The following is a 22,716-nucleotide window of genomic DNA, read 5'->3' as shown; positions in this document are numbered from 1 at the left end:
GAGCCGGGTGACAAGGTACAATGGTAATGAGAGATGGCACAGGGGTAATGGGATCCGGGTGACAAGGTACAATGGTAATGAGAGATTGCACAGTGGTAATGGGAGCCGGGTGACAAGGTACAATGGTAATGAGAGATTGCACAGGGGTAATGGGAGCCGGGTGACAAGGTACAATGGTAATGAGAGATGGCACAGGGGTAATGAGAGCCGGGTGACAAGATACAATGATAATAAGAGATGGCACAGTGGTAATGGGAGCCGGGTGACAAGGTACAATGGTAATGAGAGATGGCACAGTGGTAATGGGAGCCGGGTGACAAGGTACAATGGTAATGAGAGATGGCACAGGGGTAATGGGATCCGGGTGACAAGGTACAATGGTAATGAGAGATTGCACAGTGGTAATGGGAGCCGGGTGACAAGGTACAATGGTAATGAGAGATTGCACAGGGGTAATGGGAGCCGGGTGACAAGGTACAATGGTAATGAGAGATGGCACAGGGGTAATGAGAGCCGGGTGACAAGATACAATGATAATAAGAGATGGCACAGTGGTAATGGGAGCCGGGTGACAAGGTACAATGGTAATGAGAGATGGCACAGTGGTAATGGGAGCCGGGTGACAAGGTACAATGGTAATGAGAGATGGCACAGTGGTAATGGGAGCCGGGTGACAAGGTACAATGGTAATGAGAGATGGCACAGTGGTAATGGGAGCCGGGTGACAAGGTACAATGGTAATGAGAGATGGCACAGTGGTAATGGGATCCGGGTGACAAGGTACAATGGTAATGAGAGATGGCACAGTGGTAATGGGAGCCGGGTGACAAGGTACAATGGTAATGAGAGATGACACAGGGGTAGTGGGATCCGGGTGACAAGGTACAATGGTAATGAGAGATGGCACAGGGGTAATGGGAGCCGGGTGACAAGGTACAATGGTAATGAGAGATGACACAGTGGTAATGGGAGCCGGGTGACAAGGTACAATGGTAATGAGAGATGACACAGTGGTAATGGGAGCCGGGTGACAAGGTACAATGGTAATGAGAGATGACACAGGGGTAATGGGAGCCTGGTGACAGGGTACATGGTAATGAGAGATGGCACAGTGGTAATGGGAGCCTGGTGACAAGGTACATGGTAATGAGAGATGACACAGGGGTAATGGGAGCTGGGTGACAAGGTACATGGTAATGAGAGATGGCACAGTGGTAATGGGAGCCTGGTGACAAGGTACATGGTAATGAGAGATGGCACAGGGGTAATGGGAGCCTGGTGACAAGGTACATGGTAATGAGAGATGGCACAGTGGTAATGGGAGCCTGGTGACAAGGTACATGGTAATGAGAGATGGCACAGGGGTAATGGGAGCCGGGTGACAAGGTACATGGTAATGAGAGATGGCACAGGGGTAATGGGAGCTGGGTGACAAGGTACATGGTAATGAGAGATGGCACAGGGGTAATGGGAGCCTGGTGACAAGGTACATGGTAATGAGAGATGGCACAGTGGTAATGGGAGCCTGGTGACAAGGTACATGGTAATGAGAGATGGCACAGGGGTAATGGGAGCCGGGTGACAAGGTACATGGTAACGAGAGATGACACAGTGGTAATGGGAGCTGGGTGACAAGGTACAATGGTAGTGAGAGATGGTACAGTGGTAATGGGAGCCGGGTGACAAGGTACAATGGTAATGAGAGATGGCACAGGGGTAATGGGAGCCGGGTGACAAGGTACAATGGTAATGAGAGATGGCACAGGGGTAATGGGAGCCGGGTGACAAGGTACAATGGTAATGAGATGACACAGGGGTAGTGGGAGCCGAGTGACAAGATACAATGGTAATAAGAATGACTGACAAGTACCAGTAAGGAGTCTATGAGCTCGTCGTCGTGCTTTCCTTTCTCCAGCAGGGTCATCATCTGCATCTTGAGGGTTTTCAGGTCATTCGATAGAGATTTACTTCTGGCTTTTGAGGCATCAAACTTCTTTTTCAGCTCCTCGTTCTCTTTCTTCAGAGCCTCATGTTCCCCGGTCAGTCTCTAGGATTACACAGACAACATAACACAACACCTGTAACCTCAATACCCTAATCACTGACCTGATTCCAGCCACAAGGCGACACTGCCCACCCCATGCGTCTGCACCGCTGTTACTGGGCAACACACATAAACCAATTTAAATTAAGAAAACAAATGCATATTATCCTGCAATAATGGCGTGGTAACAATCTCTCATCTATTCTGTATTAGAGACAATACAGCTAATTGGGTGGTAAAAAAGGAATATAGCCTAATTCATAGATGTATGTTAAATCGATGTTAACATAGATCTCCGATGTTTTAATATCTGAAGATGCACTGTACATGTGCAGAGCTGGGGCTGCGATGTCACTTGCAGTAGGGGCGGCGACAGGCAGCGTTCCAGAAAATGGTGGCATGTTGGCCTTTTTTTCTGGGCGTGCTGAAGCCATTGGCTGCATCCTCAGTCACAGCGTCACTGACCCCTTGAGTGTGACTTCACTGGACATCCTGAGTAACCCGAGGGTCACTCAGACGACTGATGTTCATGAAGAGGATTCGTTGCTTTGTAGCGATGCAGCAGCGGATCACAGTAGCCGGCTTTGCATAATTCCGCACAGCCACTGCCTACAAAGATGCAGCGGCTCAGAGAATAGCATCCACCTCTGAATCAGTCCCTAAGACCGCCGGCAGAATGAGGATGCTCACACATTACATGAAGAGTTCTGGTCTTTTCCTGCAGATCTCAGATTTACGTGATCGGATTATTTACCTCCAGCGTTTCTTTCCGCTCCTTCTCCAGGGTACGGATCCGAAACACATTCTTTTCCTGAGCGGCAAACCTCTTTGGTACGGACACGCCCAACATCTCTTCCTCCAAGCTGAGCTCTGATGTTGGACTCCGCATTTGGCCCAGCTGAGTCTCCAGCTCACGTACCTACAGGATGTACAAAATGGAGCTGGTTTGGCTTTAGCAGAATTGTAGGGGCACCTTAACAGGAATCCCGGACAAGACCTGACAGGGAACTCTGGGTAAATCTCCACCCTCACCCCAATTGGAGCTGACTACTGGTCACATTTACGGTCTATTCTAAAAAGTGCTGTGTGATATTGCCAGACAGGAGCTGCTGGTACAGAATTACTGTCAGTAGGTGCTGGTGACGGAGAGAGTATCACCTGGATGGTGGGGAGGGATTTAGAGTAAAGAACACTTTTTTACCAGGAATGCTCCATAGAAGCGAAAGTATATGTCACTCATTTCTAGTAAAATATGCATATGAATGTACAATTATTAATAAATCTGGATGTGTACCCGTCTCCTGCAGACAAAGGGGGGAAGCCCCTGTGTGATGGACCAGTATCCATGAGATGTTGCTATGGGCCAGTGTCAGCGCTGAGAGTAAATGTGAAGTGAAGGTTGCATTCCTCAATTATGCCTATGGGTTTATATTATAGAATGGTTTCTGTGATTGTCTACTGGTACCTATAATAGAATTAACTATTTGTTTAAAGGCAGCAGGTAGCACTGTTTGACCAGGCTTTGTAAGCCATGCCAAATACAAACAGCCGGGGGGCAGTGAAAGGTGAGGTCCATGATGCTGATTAGTAACAAACTACCACTAAGTAAACCCTTTCAGGGCTCATTTACTATGGGAGTGGTTCCAATGCTGATTACATGCATTAGAGGGCAGAGGATAAATGCAAGTAATATAATGGCAGTATGGACACAGTTCACTAACACCAGAGAAAAATCCACATCACTGGCTCCATTAAAGCTTGGCAGACAGCAATTAATTATCCCGGGTACCCAAAGCTTCTAATACTTACCCTTCCTTGTAGCGCTAGAATCTGCTGTGCCCGCCCTCGCCAACTGCCTGATGAGGATATCAGCTGTGAAATGTTCACGTCTTCACCAAGCTCATTGCTTAAGACCTGCAGATAAGTAGATCAGTCATAATATAAATCTCATCCACCAAATGTCTAGCACAATTATACATGTACTAATAGATCGGACTGCTGTTTATCATCATTACGTTACCACTCCCCTATAATTCAAAAATAAGAATTTACTTACCGATAATTCTATTTCTCGGAGTCCGTAGTGGATGCTGGGGTTCCTGAAAGGACCATGGGGAATAGCGGCTCCGCAGGAGACAGGGGGGAATAGCGGCTCCGCAGGAGACAGGGCACAAAAAAGTAAAGCTTTACTAGGTCAGGTGGTGTGCACTGGCTCCTCCCCCTATGACCCTCCTCCAGACTCCAGTTAGGTACTGTGCCCGGACGAGCATACACAATAAGGGAGGCATTTTGAATCCCGGGTAAGACTCATACCAGCCACACCAATCACACCGTACAACTTGTGATCTAAACCCAGTTAACAGTATGACAACAGAAAGGGCCTCTTAAAGATGGCTCCTTAACAATAACCCGAATTAGTTAACAATAACTATGTACAAGTATTGCAGATAATCCGCACTTGGGATGGGCGCCCAGCATCCACTACGGACTCCGAGAAATAGAATTATCGGTAAGTAAATTCTTATTTTCTCTATCGTCCTAAGTGGATGCTGGGGTTCCTGAAAGGACCATGGGGATTATACCAAAGCTCCCAAACGGGCGGGAGAGTGCGGATGACTCTGCAGCACCGAATGAGAGAACTCCAGGTCCTCCTTTGCCAGGGTATCAAATTTGTAAAATTTTACAAACGTGTTCTCCCCCGACCACGTAGCTGCTCGGCAGAGTTGTAATGCCGAGACCCCTCGGGCAGCCGCCCAAGATGAGCCCACCTTCCTTGTGGAGTGGGCTTTTACAGTTTTAGGCTGTGGCAGGCCTGCCACAGAATGTGCAAGTTGAATTGTGTTACAAATCCAACGAGCAATCGACTGCTTAGAAGCAGGTGCGCCCAACTTGTTGGGTGCATACAATATAAACAGCGAGTCAGATTTTCTGACTCCAGCCGTCCTTGCAATGTATATTTTTAAGGCTCTGACAACGTCCAACAACTTGGAGTCCTCCAAGTCGCTAGTGGCCGCAGGCACCACAATAGGTTGGTTCAGATGAAATGCTGATACCACTTTAGGGAGAAAATGCGGACGAGTCCGCAGTTCTGCCCTATCCGAATGGAAGATTAGATAAGGACTTTTATAAGATAAAGCCGCCAATTCAGATACTCTCCTGGCAGAGGCCAGGGCTAGTAACATAGTCACTTTCAATGTGAGATATTTCAAATCCACCTTTTTCAATGGTTCAAACCAATGGGATTTGAGGAAATCTAAAACTACATTTAGATCCCACGGTGCCACCGGAGGCACCACAGGAGGCTGTATATGCAGTACTCCCTTGACAAAAGTCTGGACCTCAGGGACAGAGGCCAATTCTTTTTGGAAGAATATTGACAGGGCCGAAATTTGAACCTTAATGGATCCCAATTTGAGACCCATAGATAATCCTGATTGCAGGAAATGTAGGAAACGACCCAGTTGGAATTCCTCCGTCGGAACCCTCCGATCCTCGCACCACGCTACATATTTTCGCCAAATGCGGTGATAATGTTTCACGGTGACTTCCTTCCGTGCCTTAATCAAGGTAGGAATGACTTCTTCTGGAATGCCTTTCCCTTTTAGGATCTGGCGTTCAACCGCCATGCCGTCAAACGCAGCCGCGGTAAGTCTTGAAAAAGACAGGGACCCTGCTGTAGCAGGTCCCTTCTCAGAGGTAGAGGCCACGGTTCGTCCGTGAGCATCTCTTGAAGTTCCGGATACCAAGTCCTTCTCGGCCAATCCGGAACCACTAGTATTGTTCTTACTCTTCTTTGCCGTATGATCTTCAATACCTTTGGTATGAGCGGCAGAGGAGGAAACACATACACTGACTGGTACACCCAAGGAGTTACCAGTGCGTCCACAGCTATTGCCTGTGGATCTCTTGACCTGGCGCAATATTTGTCCAGTTTCTTGTTGAGGCGAGACGCCATCATGTCTACAATTGGTCTTTCCCAACGGTCTATTAACATGTTGAAGACTTCTGGATGTAGACCCCACTCTCCCGGATGAAGATCGTGTCTGCTGAGGAAGTCTGCTTCCCAGTTGTCCACGCCCGGGATGAACACTGCTGACAGTGCTATCACGTGATTCTCCGCCCAGCGAAGAATCTTGGCAGCTTCTGCCATTGCACTCCTGCTTCTTGTGCCGCCCTGCCTGTTTACATGGGCGACCGCCGTGATGTTGTCCGACTGAATCAACACCGGCTTTCCTTGCAGGAGAAGTTCCGCCTGGCTTAGAGCATTGTAGATTGCTCTTAGTTCCAGAATGTTTATGTGAAGAGACTTTTCCAGACTCGTCCATACTCCCTGGAAGTTTCTTCCTTGTGTGACTGCTCCCCAGCCTCTCAGGCTGGCGTCCGTGGTCACCAGGATCCAATCCTGAATGCCGAATCTGCGGCCTTCTAATAGGTGAGCCTTCTGCAACCACCACAGAAGTGACACCCTTGTCTTTGGTGACAGGGTTATTCGCAGGTGCATCTGCAGATGCGACCCTGACCATTTGTCCAACAGATCCCTTTGGAATATTCTTGCCTGGAATCTGCCGAATGGAATTGCTTCGTAAGAAGCCACCATTTTTCCCAGGACTCTTGTGCATTGATGTACTGACACTTTTCCTGGTTTTAGGAGGTTCCTGACCAGATCGGATAACTCCTTGGCTTTTTCCTCTGGAAGGAAAACCTTTTTCTGAACCGTGTCCAGAATCATTCCTAGGAACAGCAGACGAGTTGTCGGGATTAAATGGGATTTTGGAATATTCAGAATCCACCCGTGTTGTCTTAGCACCTCTTGAGATAGTGCTAAAGCTGTCTCCAGCTGTTCTCTGGACCTTGCCCTTATTAGGAGATCGTCCAAGTATGGGATAACTAATACGCCTTTTCTTCGAAGAAGAATCATCATCTCGGCCATTACCTTGGTAAAGACCCGAGGCGCCGTGGACAATCCGAACGGCAGCGTCTGAAACTGATAGTGACAGTTTTTGAACAATGAACCTGAGGTACCCCTGGTGTGCGGGGTAAATCGGAACGTGTAGATACGCATCCTTGATGTCCAAGGATACCATAAAGTCCCCTTCTTCCAGGTTCGCTATCACTGCTCTGAGTGACTCCATCTTGAACTTGAACTTTTTTATGTAGAGGTTCAAGGACTTCAGATTTAGAATAGGCCTTACCGAGCCATCCGGCTTCGGTACCACAAATAGAGTGGAATAATACCCCTTTCCTTGTTGTAATAGGGGTACTTTGACTATCACCTGCTGAGCGTACAGCTTGTGAATGGCTTCCAACACCCTCTCCCTTTCGGAAGAGACGGTTGGTAAGGCAGACTTCAGGAAACGATGAGGAGGATCCGTCTCTAATTCCAACCTGTACCCCTGAGATATTATCTGCAGGATCCAGGGGTCTACCTGCGAGTGAGCCCACTGCGCGCTGTAATTTTTGAGACGGCCCCCCACTGTCCCCGAGTCCGCTTGAGAGGCCCCAGCGTCATGCTGAGGTTTTTGCAGGAGCCGGGGAGGGCTTCTGTTCCTGGGAAGGAGCTGCCTGTTGGTGTCTCTTCCCTCTTCCTCTGCCTCGTGGCAGGTACGACAAGCCCTTTGCTCTCTTATTTTTGTAGGAGCGAAAAGGCTGCGGTTGAAAGGTCGGTGCCTTTCTCTGTTGGGGAGTGACTTGAGGTAAAAAAGTGGATTTCCCGGCAGTAGCCGTGGCCACCAAGTCTGATAGACCAACTCCAAATAACTCCTCCCCTTTATACGGCAAAACCTCCATGTGACGTTTTGAATCCGCATCGCCTGTCCACTGTCGTGTCCATAAGGCTCTTCTGGCTGAAATGGACATAGCACTCACCCGAGATGCCAGTGTGCAAATATCCCTCTGTGCATCACGCATATAGATAAATGCATCCTTTATTTATTCTAACGACAGTAAAACATTGTCCCTATCTAGGGTATCAATATTTTCAATCAGGGATTCTGACCAAACTACTCCAGCACTGCACATCCAGGCAGTTGCTATAGCTGGTCGTAGTATAACACCTGCATGTGTGTATATATTCTTTTGAATAACTTCCATCTTTCTATCTGATGGATCCTTAAGTGCGGCCGTCTCAGGAGAGGGTAACGCCACTTGTTTGGATAAGCGTGTGAGCGCCTTGTCCACCTTAGGGGGTGTTTCCCAGCGCGCCCTAACCTCTGGCGGGAAAGGGTATAATGCCAATAACTTTTTTGAAATTATCAACTTTTTATCAGGAGCAACCCACGCTTCATCACACACGTCATTTAATTCTTCTGATTCAGGAAAAACTGTTTGTAGTTTTTTCACACCATACATAATACCCTGTTTTACGGTATCTGTAGTATCAGCTAAATGTAACGTCTCCTTCATTGCCAAAATCATATAACGTGTGGCCCTACTGGAAAATACGTTTGAATTTCTACCGTCGTCACTGGAATCAGTGCCCGTGTCTGGGTCTGTGTCGACCGACTGAGGCAAAGGGCGTTTTACAGCCCCTGACGGTGTTTGAGGCGCCTGGACAGGCATTAATTGATTGTCCGGCCGCCTCATGTCCTCAACTGACTGTTTAAGGGAAGATAAACCATCACGTAATTCCACAAATAAAGGCATCCATTCTGGTGTCGACCCCCTGGGGGGTGACATCTGCATATTTGGCAATTGCTCCGCCTCCACACCAATATCGTCCTCATACATGTCGACACCACGTACCGACACACACCGCAAACTCACAGGGAATGCTCTAATGAAGACAGGACCCACTAGCCCTTTTGGGGAGACAGAGGGAGAGTCTGCCAGCACACACCACAAAGCGCTATATATACAAGGGATATCCTTATATTAAGTGCTCCCTTATAGCTGCTTTAATATATATATATATAGCCATTAATGTGCCCCCCCTCTCTGTTTTACCCTGTTTCTGTAGTGCAGTGCAGGGGAGAGACCTGGGAGCCGTTCTGACCAGCGGAGCTGTGACAGAAAATGGCGCCGTGTGCTGAGGAGATAGGCCCCGCCCCTTTTTCGGCGGGTTCTTCTCCCGCTATTTTTCCAGTCAGGCAGGGGTTAAATATCTCCATATAGCCCCTATGGGCTATATGTGAGGTATTTTTAGCCTTGTATAAGGTTTATATTTGCCTCTCAGAGCGCCCCCCCCCAGCGCTCTGCACCCTCAGTGACTGCCCAGTGAAGTGTGCTGAGAGGAAAATGGCGCACAGCTGCAGTGCTGTGCGCTACCTTATGAAGACTGAGGAGTCTTCAGCCGCCGGTTTCCGGACCTCTTCACGCTTCAGCATCTGCAAGGGGGTCGGCGGCGCGGCTCCGGGACCGGACTCCACGGCTGGGCCTGTGTTCGATCCCTCTGGAGCTAATGGTGTCCAGTAGCCAAGCAGCAAATCCACTCTGCATGCAGGTGAGTTTACTACTTTCCCCCTAAGTCCCACGTTGCAGTGATCCTGTTGCCAGCAGGACTCACTGTAAAGAAAAAAACCTAAACTAAACTTTCTCTAAGCAGCTCTTTAGGAGAGCCACCTAGATTGCACCCTTCTCGTTCGGGCACAAAATCTAACTGGAGTCTGGAGGAGGGTCATAGGGGGAGGAGCCAGTGCACACCACCTGACCTAGTAAAGCTTTACTTTTTTGTGCCCTGTCTCCTGCGGAGCCGCTATTCCCCCCTGTCTCCTGCGGAGCCGCTATTCCCCATGGTCCTTTCAGGAACCCCAGCATCCACTTAGGACGATAGAGAAAATATATTGAATTACAAGTTGCTTAAACCTCAATACCATATTTGTGTGAAAGTCCATCCCACTCACTAACAGTAACAGTAACTAATCAGTAAGAAACTAGTTTAGAACGTCACCAATACCCTACCTGTGTTATAGACAACTTATTGAATTTAGGTTATTAATAAAGCTATTTTGTAGGGGATGCAGATATATTAGAGAGTAAAGTCCCAGCGGCAGAGCCTGCAGTTATGTTATGGCTCTGTGAGGCTGGTAACGCATGCCAACTGCCCTGCACCTGAGGCAACTGACGGCATTTCTTCAGGCTTACACTAATGACTGCCCACACACATCGGGTGGGAGTGGATGTAACTGGACAATGCACTCATTTGGGAAACACAGACCGCGGTATTTGTCTGGGATTCAGTATGATATCCCGGCTGACAGGATGCTGGCGGTCAGAATACAGCATCCCGATAGTGTAAATTCCAACGGGAGAGGTTAGACTGTCCTCCCCTTGTCCACTACCCCCTAACCCTCCCTTCCCGCAGCCTAACCCTAACCTCCCCCCTTAGTGTCTGACCTTAACTTCCCCCCCGGTGCTGCCTAACCCTAACCCCCCTCCCTACAGCCTAACCCTAACCCTCCCTCTTTAGTGCCTAACCCTAACCTCCCCCCTTAGTGCCAAACCCTAACCTCCTCCCAGTGCTGCCTAAACCTAACCCCCCCTTCCCCACAGCCTAACCCTAATCTCCCCCCTTAGTGCCTGACCCTAACCTCCCCCCCCCCTGGTGCCGCCTAAACCCCTCCCAGCAGCCTAACCCTGCCCCCCCTCCTTAGTGCCTAACTCAAATCTCCCCCCTTAGTGCCTGACCCTAACCTCCCCCCAGTGCTGCCTAAACCTGCCCCCCCCCCCCCCCCCCTCCCCACAGCCTAACCCTAACCCTCCCTCCTTAGTGCCTAACCCTAACCTATACCCGGTGGTGTCGAACACTCCCTCCCCGCAGCCTAACCCTAACCTTTCCCCCACCCACGGCCTAACCCTAACCACCCCCTCCCCCCAGTCTAAACCTAACCCCCTTCCCAGGCGGCGCCTAAACCTTACAAGGTATATGTTGTGTCTGTTCTGTTTTACCATATGTTGGTATAATATAGACTGTATGTATACAGTACCTATTGCATCATATGTAATATCAGGAAGAATCCAAGTTGCCGGCTGCTGGGATCCCGGTAGTCAGGATACCGACGCCGGAATCCCGACACCTGGTGAAATATCGGCAGTCGCAATCCCAACCGCCGCCTGGAATCCCCATTTGGGTGGTGGTCCACGCCATAACCTGAGGGGGAATATAACCCTGTGACGACCCCTGGCCCGAAGCGTGGGGACACAGTGCACTTGCCGTCAGTATTCCGGCTGTCAGGATCCCGACATCGGTCTCCTGACCGCCGGGATCCCAACAGCCAGGATATCATACTGAAGCCGTAGTATCTACATTGTGTCTCTTATACCTTATGAGCCATTTTTAGTTCCTGTTTAGCGGTCTGGATTTGATTGCGATATTCGGTCAGTTTTTGGTTGGCAGTCGCTAGCTTGTCCTGTAAGGATTTCACCTCTGAAGCCTCCGCCTGTCGATACAGGAGATCAATCAATGAAATCAATTATTTTTAAAATACATTTAACAAGGGTGTGATCATGAGTCAAATCTAGGCTAAGACCCTTACTCCTGCTCCCACTTCCAACCGTACCAAGGAAGTGCTGAATGGCTATACTGTACAGATGGTCAGACTGTACACTGGTAGATGCCCGTCTGTATCTCAGCAGGCTTCATGGTACTGTGAGCTCAGGCTGCCAACACTAGACATGAAAAGGTCTTACCATTACACATTGTCTATTATTATGTGATGCAAGATCCTGACATTTGTATTAAGCAGTGATCCAGGTGTATATAACAAACACAGGAGGACAATACAGGGGAGTAAGGCAGGAACATTCCGAAAGTGGGACATTGGGAAAGATGCCTGCCGGCATTGGTTTAGCAGAAGATATACGATTACACCTGCATGACAGTAAGAAGGATATGTATTGTTTGTGGAAAGGAAGGCCCCTGGGGCTGAGCATACCTAGGGGTCTATTCATGAATCACTGATAAGTGTGGAGAAGTGAGCCCGTGGAGAAGTTGCCCCTGGCAACCAATCAGCTGCTCCGTACAATTGTACAGTATGCAAATTAGCAATGTTACTTCAATGCTGATTGGATGCCATGGGCAACTTCTCCAACCTTTTCACTGCTTCATGAATAGACGGGATCCTAGGTCGACAATGTTTAGGTCGACCACTATAGGTCGACAGTCACTAAGTCGACAGGGTTTGAAGGCCGACAGGTCAAAAGGTCGACATGAGTTTTTAAAAATAAATAAATCTTTTTTTGAACTTTTTCATACTTAACGATCCACGTGGACTACGATTGGAACGGTAATCTGTGCCGAGCGAAGCGAGCCATGCAAGGGGACACGGAGCACTAATTGGGGTTCCCGGTCACTGTACGGAAAAAACGAAACCAAGAAAAAAACAAAAGAAACCTCATGTCAATCTTTTGACCTGTCGACCTAGAAACCCTGTCGACCTTCAAACCCTGTCGACCTAGACACTGTCGATTTGATGATCCACATCCGAATAGACCCCCTAGTCTTCACGCTAGGCTGTTTAGCCCCCTTTTCCAAATTTTAAAAGGCAAAATGCGCCCTGCCCTTTTACCGCCGCCCTGCTAAAGCAGCCTGCGATAGATGCCGTGTGCACGTGGAGAGGTTGGGGGAAGCAGCATGACCCCATTAGTGACGTTGATGGCCGGGCACGCCCCCTTTTGTGATGCTGACGGTGGCCGCACCGTCAGCAATAGTGACGCCGGAGGGGCTGTTCCTCACCTGTGCGCCCTGCCCTCCCCGCTTCCTAGCGGGAACACTAATACCCTGCTAGATATGTGATAATACCCTGACACATCGCTGTAACAAGTGTTTTATCTTCCAGACACATTTGTTTTATTACATAGTAACATTTTATAGCCGCCTCCTCTGGTCACCAACCAACAGAAAGTATTAGTATGCAGGGGCCTCTCTCGTTTCAGTATCCGGACTCCAGGACGACACCAATAAGGTTGACACCACTTAGGTAGACACCAATTGGTCGACACACCTTAGATCGACACCTGAAATCGGTTGACATGGACAAAAGTTCGACATGAACAAGGTCAACATGCAAAAAGGTCGACATGAGTTTTTCACATTTTTTTTACTTTTTCATACTTTCTGATCCACGTGGACTACAATTGGGAACGGTAACCTGTGGCGAGCGCAGCGTTAGAGTGAGCCATGCGAGGGGACACGGTGCACTAATTGGGGATCCCGGTCACATTACGGAGAAAACGACACAAAACAAACAAAAAACTTGTGTCGACCTTTTATTCCCATGTCGATCTATTTAAGGTGTCGACATATACGGTATGTCGACCTTATTGGTGTCGCCCCGGAGTCCCATACCCCTCTTTTCTACCTCCACAGATCTCTTACTGTCCCCTCAATATCTCACTGCTCCCTCGTATGTCTGTTATTGCCCCTTCATATCTGTCTCATTGCCATTTCAGATCTCTCACAGTCCACTCCATGTCTCTCATTTTCCCCTCAAGTGATGTGTTAGGACAGGGCTGCATGTGACAGGGGCAGTGACATGATGTGAGGAGGGGAATGGAGGCAGCAGGAGGCCACAGACTGAGAGTTATATAGCGGGAGGAGCAGGGTCCCCAGCAGCACAGAGTATATCAGGAGATGAGTGATATATTAGTAAGGCTGGGCTGCATGTGATAGGGGCAGTGACATGATGTGAGGAGGGGAATGGAGGCAGCAGGAAGCCACAGACTGAGAGTTATATAGCGGGAGGAGCAGGATCCCCAGCAGCACAGAGTATATCAGGAGATGACTTGATGCGTTAGTGAGGACAGGGCTGCATGTGACAGGGGCAGTGACGTGATGTGAGGAGAGGAAAGGAGGCAGCAGGAAGCCACAGACTGAGAGTTATATAGTGGGAGGAGCAGGGTCCCCCACAGCACAGAGTATATCAGGAGATGACTTGATGCGTTAGTGAGGACAGGGCTGCATGTGACAGGGGCAGTGACGTGATGTGAGGAGAGGAAAGGAGGCAGCAGGAAGCCACAGACTGACAGTTATATAGTGGGAGGAGCAGTGTTCCCAGTAGCACAGAGTATATCAGGAGATGAGTGATGTGTCAGTGAGGACAGGGCTGCATGTGACAGGGGCAGTGACATGATGTGAGGAGGGGAATGGAGGCAGCAGGTAGCCACAGACTGAGAGTTATATAGTGGGAGGAGCAGAGTCCTCAGCAGCACAGAGTATATTAGGAGATGAGTGATGTGCCAGTGAGGACAGGGCTGCATGTGACAGGGGCAGTGACATGATGTGAGGAGAGGAAAGGAGGCAGCAGGAAGACACAGACTGAGAGTTATATAGTGGGAGGAGCAGGGTCCCCCACAGCACAGAGTATATCAGGAGATGACTTGATGCGTTAGTGAGGACAGGGCTGCATGTGACGGGGGCAGTGACATGATGTGAGGAGGGGAATGGAGGCAGCAGGAAGCCACAGACTGACAGTTATATAGTGGGAGGAGCAGGGTCCCCCACAGCACAGAGTATATCAGGAGATGACGTGATGCGTTAGTGAGGACAGGGCTGCATATGACAGGGGCAGTGACATGATGTGAGGAGGGGAATGGAGGCAGTAGGAAGCCACAGACTGACAGTTATATAGTGGGAGGAGCAGTGTTCCCAGTAGCACAGAGTATATCAGGAGATGAGTGATGTGTCAGTGAGGACAGGGCTGCATGTGACAGGGGCAGTGACATGATGTGAGGAGGGGAATGGAGGCAGCAGGTAGCCACAGACTGAGAGTTATATAGTGGGAGGAGCAGAGTCCTCAGCAGCACAGAGTATATTAGGAGATGAGTGATGTGCCAGTGAGGACAGGGCTGCATGTGACAGGGGCAGTGACATGATGTGAGGAGGGGAATGGAGGCAGCAGGAAGCCACAGACTGAGAGTTATATAGCGGGAGGAGCAGGGTCCCCCACAGCACAGAGTATATCAGGAGATGACTTGATGCGTTAGTGAGGACAGGGCTGCATGTGACGGGGGCAGTGACATGATGTGAGGAGGGGAATGGAGGCAGCAGGAAGCCACAGACTGACAGTTATATAGTGGGAGGAGCAGGGTCCCCCACAGCACAGAGTATATCAGGAGATGACTTGATGCGTTAGTGAGGACAGGGCTGCATGTGACGGGGGCAGTGACATGATGTGAGGAGGGGAATGGAGGCAGCAGGAAGCCACAGACTGACAGTTATATAGTGGGAGGAGCAGGGTCCCCCACAGCACAGAGTATATCAGGAGATGACTTGATGCGTTAGTGAGGACAGGGCTGCATATGACAGGGGCAGTGACATGATGTGAGGAGGGGAATGGAGGCAGTAGGAAGCCACAGACTGACAGTTATATAGTGGGAGGAGCAGTGTTCCCAGTAGCACAGAGTATATCAGGAGATGAGTGATGTGTCAGTGAGGACAGGGCTGCATGTGACAGGGGCAGTGACATGATGTGAGGAGGGGAATGGAGGCAGCAGGTAGCCACAGACTGAGAGTTATATAGTGGGAGGAGCAGAGTCCTCAGCAGCACAGAGTATATTAGGAGATGAGTGATGTGCCAGTGAGGACAGGGCTGCATGTGACAGGGGCAGTGACATGATGTGAGGAGAGGAAAGGAGGCAGCAGGAAGCCACAGACTGAGAGTTATATAGTGGGAGGAGCAGGGTCCCCCACAGCACAGAGTATATCAGGAGATGACTTGATGCGTTAGTGAGGACAGGGCTGCATGTGACGGGGGCAGTGACATGATGTGAGGAGGGGAATGGAGGCAGCAGGAAGCCACAGACTGACAGTTATATAGTGGGAGGAGCAGGGCCCCCCACAGCACAGAGTATATCAGGAGATGACTTGATGCGTTAGTGAGGACAGGGCTGCATGTGACGGGGGCAGTGACATGATGTGAGGAGGGGAATGGAGGCAGCAGGAAGCCACAGACTGACAGTTATATAGCGGGAGGAGCAGGATCCCCAGCAGCACAGAGTATATCAGGAGATGAGTGATATATTAGTAAGGCTGGGCTGCATGTGATAGGGGCAGTGACATGATGGGAGGAGGGGAATGGAGGCAGCAGGAAGCCACAGACTGAGAGTTATATAGTGGGAGGAGCAGTGTTCCCAGTAGCACAGAGTATATCAGGAGATGAGTGATGTGTCAGTGAGGACAGGGCTGCATGTGACAGGGGCAGTGACATGATGTCAAGGAGGGGAATGGAGGCAGCAGGAAGCCACAGACTGACAGTTATATAGTGGAAGGAGCAGAGTCCTCAGCAGCATAGAGTATATCAGGAGATGAGTGATGTGTCAGTGAGGACAGGGCTCCATGTGACAGGGGCAGTGACATGATGTGAGGATGGGAAAGAAGGGAGCAGGAAGCCATAGACTGAGAGTTATATAGTAGAAGGCGCAGGGTGCCCAGCAGCACAGAGTATATCAGGAGATGAGTGATGAGTTAGTGAGGACAAGGTTGCATGTGACAGGGGCAGTGACATGATGTGAGGAGGGTAATGGAGGCAGCAGTAAGCCACATACTGATAGTTATATAGTGGAAGGAGCAGAGTCCTCAGCAGCACAGAGTATATCAGGAGATGAGTGATGTGTCAGTGAGGACAGGGCTCCATGTGACAGGGGCAGTGACATGATGTGAGGATGGGAAAGAAGGGAGCAGGAAGCCATAGACTGAGAGTTATATAGTAGAAGGCGCAGGGTCCCCAGCAGCACAGAGTATATCAGGAGATGAGTGATGAGTTAGTGAGGACAGGGTTGCATGTGACAGGGGCAGTGACATGATGTGAGGAGGGTAATGGAGGCAGCAGTAAGCCACATACTGATAGTTATATAGTGGAAGGAGCAGAGTCCTTAGCAGCACAGAGTATATCAGGAGATGGGTGATGTGTCAGTGAGGACAGAGCTGCATGTGACAGGGGCAGTAACATGATGTGAGGAGGGGAATGGAGGCAGCAGGAAGCCACAGACTGAGAGTTATATAGTGGAAGGAGCAGGGTCCCCAGCAGCACAGAGTATATCAGGAGATGGGTGATGTGTCAGTGAGGACAGGGCTGCATGTGACAGGGGCAGTGACATGATGTGAGGAGGGGAATAGAGGCAGCAGGAAGCTACAGACTGAGAGTTATATAGTGGAAGGAGCAGGGTCCCCAGCAGCACAGAGTATATCAGGAGATGGGTGATGTGTCAGTGAGGACAGAGCTGCATGTGACAGGGGCAGTAACATGATGTGAGGGGAATGGAGGCAGCAGGAAGCCATAGACTGAGAGCTATTTAGTGGAAAGAGCAGGGTCTCTGATCAGTAGTGATGGGCTCCTGCCACACTGAAGCAGGAAGCTATTATCTGAGCACATACTGTACATCCCATGTGATCAGCATGGAATTGCTCTTTGCCACCCACTGATAATATGAAAACTTTAAAACTACAAGTTTTAAGACTAATTAGGTCACAGTTACACATTTTCTAATCAGCTAACAACAAGATGGTACTAAAACAAATCTTACTATATAGAACAGGGGTGGGGAACCTCTGGCCCGCGGGCCGTATATGGCCCGCAGAGCCACTTGATCCGGCCCGGATCACCTAACCAAGGGAGATGCCGAGCGCCCGTTGAGATGGTTACTAGTGGGTGCCCAGCTTCTTCCCCTCAGCAGCAGCCGGAGGCAGGAGCTCACTCCTGTGCTCCTGCTCTGGCAGTGTGCATGTGCGGCTGTACGGTGCTATGGGAAAGATGTCATAACGTCTCTCCCATAGTTCTGAGGAGCGGGCGGCCAGGTGGAGGGCAACGGTCCAGAAGCAGGAGCGGGGCTGTTGAGTATTGTGGGTTTTTTTTCTTTTAATGTGTGTGTGTGTGTAAGTGGCTCTACTAGCGACTCTCATATCTAATGGGGCATATTTAATGGGTATAACAACTGACTGTGGGCATATCTAATAGGGCATAACAACTTACTGGGGCCATATCTAATGGGGCATAACAAGTGACTGGGGGGCATACAGTATGTACTGGGGGCATATCTACTGGGCATAACTACTGACTGGGGGCATAACTACTGACTGGGGCATAACTGCTGACTTGGGGCATAACTACCGTGGGCATATCTACTGGGGTATAACTACTGGGGGCATAACAACTAACTGGGGGTATATCTACTGGGGGAATAACTACTGACTTGGGGCATAACTACTGGGGGCAGGCTCATTTTTAAGTTGATAATTTTTATATGGCCGCTGAAGGATTTTATAAATATCCAAATGGCCCTTGGTAGAAAAAAAGTTCCCCACCCCTGATATAGAACATTGTATTGCGGAGCGCTAAAAATCAGGGGGGTCATTCCGAGTTGTTCGCTCGCAAGCTGCTTTTAGCAGCTTTGCACACGCTAAGCCTCCGCCTACTGGGAGTGAATCTTAGCATAGTAAAATTGCGAACGAAAGATTAGCAGAATTGCGAATAGACACTTCTTAGCAGTTTCTGAGTAGCTCCAGACTTACTCGGCATCTGCGATCAGTTCAGTGCTTGTCGTTCCTGGATTGACGTCACAAACACACCCAGCGTTCGCCCAGACACTCCTCTGTTTCTCCAGCCACTCCCGCGTTTTTCCCAGAAACGGTAGCGTTTTTTCGCACACACCCATAAAACGGCCAGTTTCCGCCCAGAAACACCCACTTCCTGTCAATCACATTACGATCACCAGAACGAAGAAAAAAACTCATAATGCCGTGAGTAAAATACCTAACTGCATAGCAAATTTACTTGGCGCAGTCGCACTGCGGGCATTGCGCATGCGCATTAGCGACTAATCGCTCCGTTGCGAGAAAAAAATACAGAGCGAACAACTCGGAATGACCCCCCAGGTACAGATTTACCTAGTGCCTCTAATAGTATATAGAGACATTTGGCAGAATTCAAATCTTATCGTGCCGGCACCCAGCAGATGGCGCCCAAACGGAGCTATTCAATTTTAGCTCCATACGGGCACAATGGCTGCCAGTGTCTGCATTTCAGCTCGCACCCCCTCCCCTCACCCAAACAACACTTTTCGCGATCGCACCAAGCACTTTAGTTGAGCGTGATCAGCACGATAACAGGACTCAATTGAATAGCGCCCCCGCGATCTTCCTTCACTTTAGACGGGAGATCGGGCGAGATCATCAATTAAAGTCCGCCCACTATCACAGTGATATAGAGCCAGTATCTGGCAGCAAACAGCTGAAGCGCATCGGGTTAGCGTACAAGTCTACAGTCCTTTACTTTAATATAAACACAATCAGATAAAATCCTTCCACAAACAAGCATCTCTTTAGGACCTGTTAGACCAGTGGTGACAACTAACTACATAATGGAACTCTCACTTGCCGCCTCCTCCTGCGCACATTACACTTTGTTTACATTTTCTTAAAGATAAACATAAAAAATTAGTACATTTTATTAATAGGTCACCTACAATTATTATTATTATTTTTACATTTTATTTATAAGGCGCCACATGTGTTTCGCAGCGCCGTACAAAGGACAGTACAGGGAGACAAAACATTGCATTACAGTAAATAAATAACAGAAATAATAAGAATTTACTTACCGATAATTCTATTTCTCGGAGTCCGTAGTGGATGCTGGGGTTCCTGAAAGGACCATGGGGAATAGCGGCTCCGCAGGAGACAGGGCACAAAAAGTAAAGCTTTACGATCAGGTGGTGTGCACTGGCTCCTCCCCCTATGACCCTCCTCCAAGCCTCAGTTAGGTACTGTGCCCGGACGAGCGTACACAATAAGGAAGGATTTATGAATCCCGGGTAAGACTCATACCAGCCACACCAATCACACCGTACAACCTGTGATCTAAACCCAGTTAACAGTATGATAACAGCGGAGCCTCTGAAAAGATGGCTCACAACAATAATAACCCGATTTTTGTAACTATGTACAAGTAATGCAGATAATCCGCACTTGGGATGGGCGCCCAGCATCCACTACGGACTCCGAGAAATAGAATTATCGGTAAGTAAATTCTTATTTTCTCTATCGTCCTAGTGGATGCTGGGGTTCCTGAAAGGACCATGGGGATTATACCAAAGCTCCCAAACGGGCGGGAGAGTGCGGATGACTCTGCAGCACCGAATGAGAGAACTCCAGGTCCTCCTTAGCCAGGGTATCAAATTTGTAGAATTTTACAAACGTGTTCTCCCCCGACCACGTAGCCGCTCGGCAGAGTTGTAATGCCGAGACCCCTCGGGCAGCCGCCCAAGAAGAACCCACCTTCCTTGTGGAGTGGGCTTTTACCGATTTTGGCTGTGGCAGGCCTGCCACAGAATGTGCAAGCTGAATCGTACTACAAATCCAGCGAGCAATAGTCTGCTTAGACGCAGGAGCGCCCAACTTGTTGGGAGCATATAGTATAAACAGCGAGTCAGATTTCCTGACTCCAGCTGTCCTTGAAATGTATATTTTTAAAGCTCTGACAACGTCCAACAACTTGGAGTCCTCCAAGTCGCTTGTAGCCGCAGGCACTACAATAGGTTGGTTCAGATGAAATGCTGACACCACCTTAGGGAGAAAATGCGGACGAGTCCGCAGTTCTGCCCAGTCCGAATGGAAAATCAGATATGGGCTTTTGTAAGATAAAGCTGCCAGTTCTGACACTCTCCTGGCCGAAGCCAGGGCTAGTAGCATGGTCACTTTCCATGTGAGATATTTCAAATCCACAGTTTTTAGTGGTTCAAACCAATGAGATTTGAGAAAGTCCAAAACAACATTGAGATCCCACGGTGCCACTGGAGGCACCACAGGGGGCTGTATATGCAGCACTCCCTTAACAAAAGTCTGGACTTCAGGAACTGAAGCCAATTCTTTTTGGAAGAAAATCGACAGGGCCGAAATTTGAACCTTAATAGATCCCAATTTGAGATCCATAGACAATCCTGATTGCAGGAAATGTAGGAATCGACCCAGTTGAAATTCCTCCGTCGGAGCACTCCGATCCTCGCACCACGCAACATATTTTCGCCAAATGCGGTGATAATGTTGCGCGGTTACTTCCTTCCTTGCTTTAATCAAAGTAGGAATGACTTCTTCCGGCATGCCTTTTTCCTTTAGGATCCGGCGTTCAACCGCCATGCCGTCAAACGCAGCCGCGGTAAGTCTTGAAACAGACAGGGACCCTGCTGAAGCAAGTCCCTTCTCAGAGGTAGAGGCCACGGATCTTCCGTGATCATCTCTTGAAGTTCCGGGTACCAAGTCCTTCTTGGCCAATCCGGAACCACTAGTATCGTTCTTACGCCTCTTTGCCGTATAATTCTCAATACTTTTGGTATGAGAGGCAGAGGAGGAAACACATACACCGACTGGTACACCCAAGGCGTTACCAGCGCGTCCACAGCTATTGCCTGCGGATCTCTTGACCTGGCGCAATACCTGTCCAGTTTTTTGTTGAGGCGAGACGCCATCATGTCCACCACTGGTCTTTCCCAACGGGTTACCAGCATGTGGAAAACTTCTGGATGAAGTCCCCACTCTCCCGGGTGAAGGTCGTGTCTGCTGAGGAAGTCTGCTTCCCAGTTGTCCACTCCCGGGATGAACACTGCTGACAGTGCTATCACATGATTCTCTGCCCAGCGAAGAATCCTTGCAGCTTCTGCCATTGCACTCCTGCTTCTTGTGCCGCCCTGTCTGTTCACATGGGCGACTGCCGTGATGTTGTCCGACTGGATCAACACCGGTTTTCCTTGAAGCAGAGGTTCTGCCTGGCTTAGAGCATTGTAGATTGCTCTTAGTTCCAGAATGTTTATGTGAAGAGACGTTTCCAGGCTCGACCACACGCCCTGGAAGTTTCTTCCTTGTGTGACTGCTCCCCAGCCTCTCAGGCTGGCGTCCGTGGTCACCAGGATCCAATCCTGTATGCCGAATCTGCGGCCCTCCAATAGATGAGCACTCTGCAACCACCACAGAAGAGATACCCTTGTCCTTGGAGACAGGGTTATCCGCTGGTGCATCTGAAGATGCGACCCTGACCATTTGTCCAACAGATCCCTCTGGAAAATTCTTGCGTGGAATCTGCCGAATGGAATTGCTTCGTAAGAAGCCACCATTTTTCCCAGGACTCTTGTGCATTGATGTACAGACACCTTTCCTGGTTTTAGGAGGTTCCTGACAAGCTCGGATAACTCCTTGGCTTTTTCCTCCGGGAGAAAACCCTTTTTCTGAACCGTGTCCAGAATCATCCCTAGGAACAGCAGACGTGTTGTCGGAATTAACTGGGATTTTGGAATATTCAGAATCCACCCGTGCTGTTTTAGCACTTCTTGAGACAGTGCTAATCCCATCTCTAGCTGTTCTCTGGACCTTGCCCTTATTAGGAGATCGTCCAAGTATGGGATAATTAATACGCCTTTTCTTCGAAGAAGAATCATCATCTCGGCCATTACCTTGGTAAAGACCCGAGGTGCCGTGGACAATCCGAACGGCAGCGTCTGAAACTGATAGTGACAGTTCTGTACGACGAACCTGAGGTACCCCTGGTGTGAGGGGTAAATTGGAACGTGGAGATACGCATCCTTGATGTCCAAGGATACCATAAAATCCCCTTCTTCCAGGTTCGCTATCACTGCTCTGAGTGACTCCATCTTGAACTTGAACTTCTTTATGTACAGGTTCAAGGATTTCAGATTTAGAATAGGTCTTACCGAGCCATCCGGCTTCGGTACCACAAATAGAGTGGAATAATACC

General features: G+C 49.3%; 1 protein-coding gene across 1 annotated transcript in view; it reads right to left on the bottom strand.

Moving 5' to 3' along the window:
- Positions 1 to 22,716, bottom strand: part of CCDC13 (coiled-coil domain containing 13) — an 84,491-nt gene that overhangs the window by 50,178 nt on the left and 11,597 nt on the right. The window contains exons 6-9 of the mRNA XM_063924350.1: positions 11,302 to 11,418; positions 3,854 to 3,958; positions 2,799 to 2,963; positions 1,871 to 2,047 (exon numbers count right to left, since the gene is read on the bottom strand). Coding sequence (XP_063780420.1) covers positions 1,871 to 2,047; positions 2,799 to 2,963; positions 3,854 to 3,958; positions 11,302 to 11,418 — 564 coding nt within the window. The remainder of the gene's footprint in view (positions 1 to 1,870; positions 2,048 to 2,798; positions 2,964 to 3,853; positions 3,959 to 11,301; positions 11,419 to 22,716) is intronic.

The sequence above is a fragment of the Pseudophryne corroboree genome, chromosome 5, assembly GCF_028390025.1.
Source record: "Pseudophryne corroboree isolate aPseCor3 chromosome 5, aPseCor3.hap2, whole genome shotgun sequence".
Taxonomy (NCBI): domain Eukaryota; kingdom Metazoa; phylum Chordata; class Amphibia; order Anura; family Myobatrachidae; genus Pseudophryne; species Pseudophryne corroboree.
Note: the sequence above shows the minus strand (reverse complement) of the source record. Positions and strands in the feature narration are given on the sequence as shown.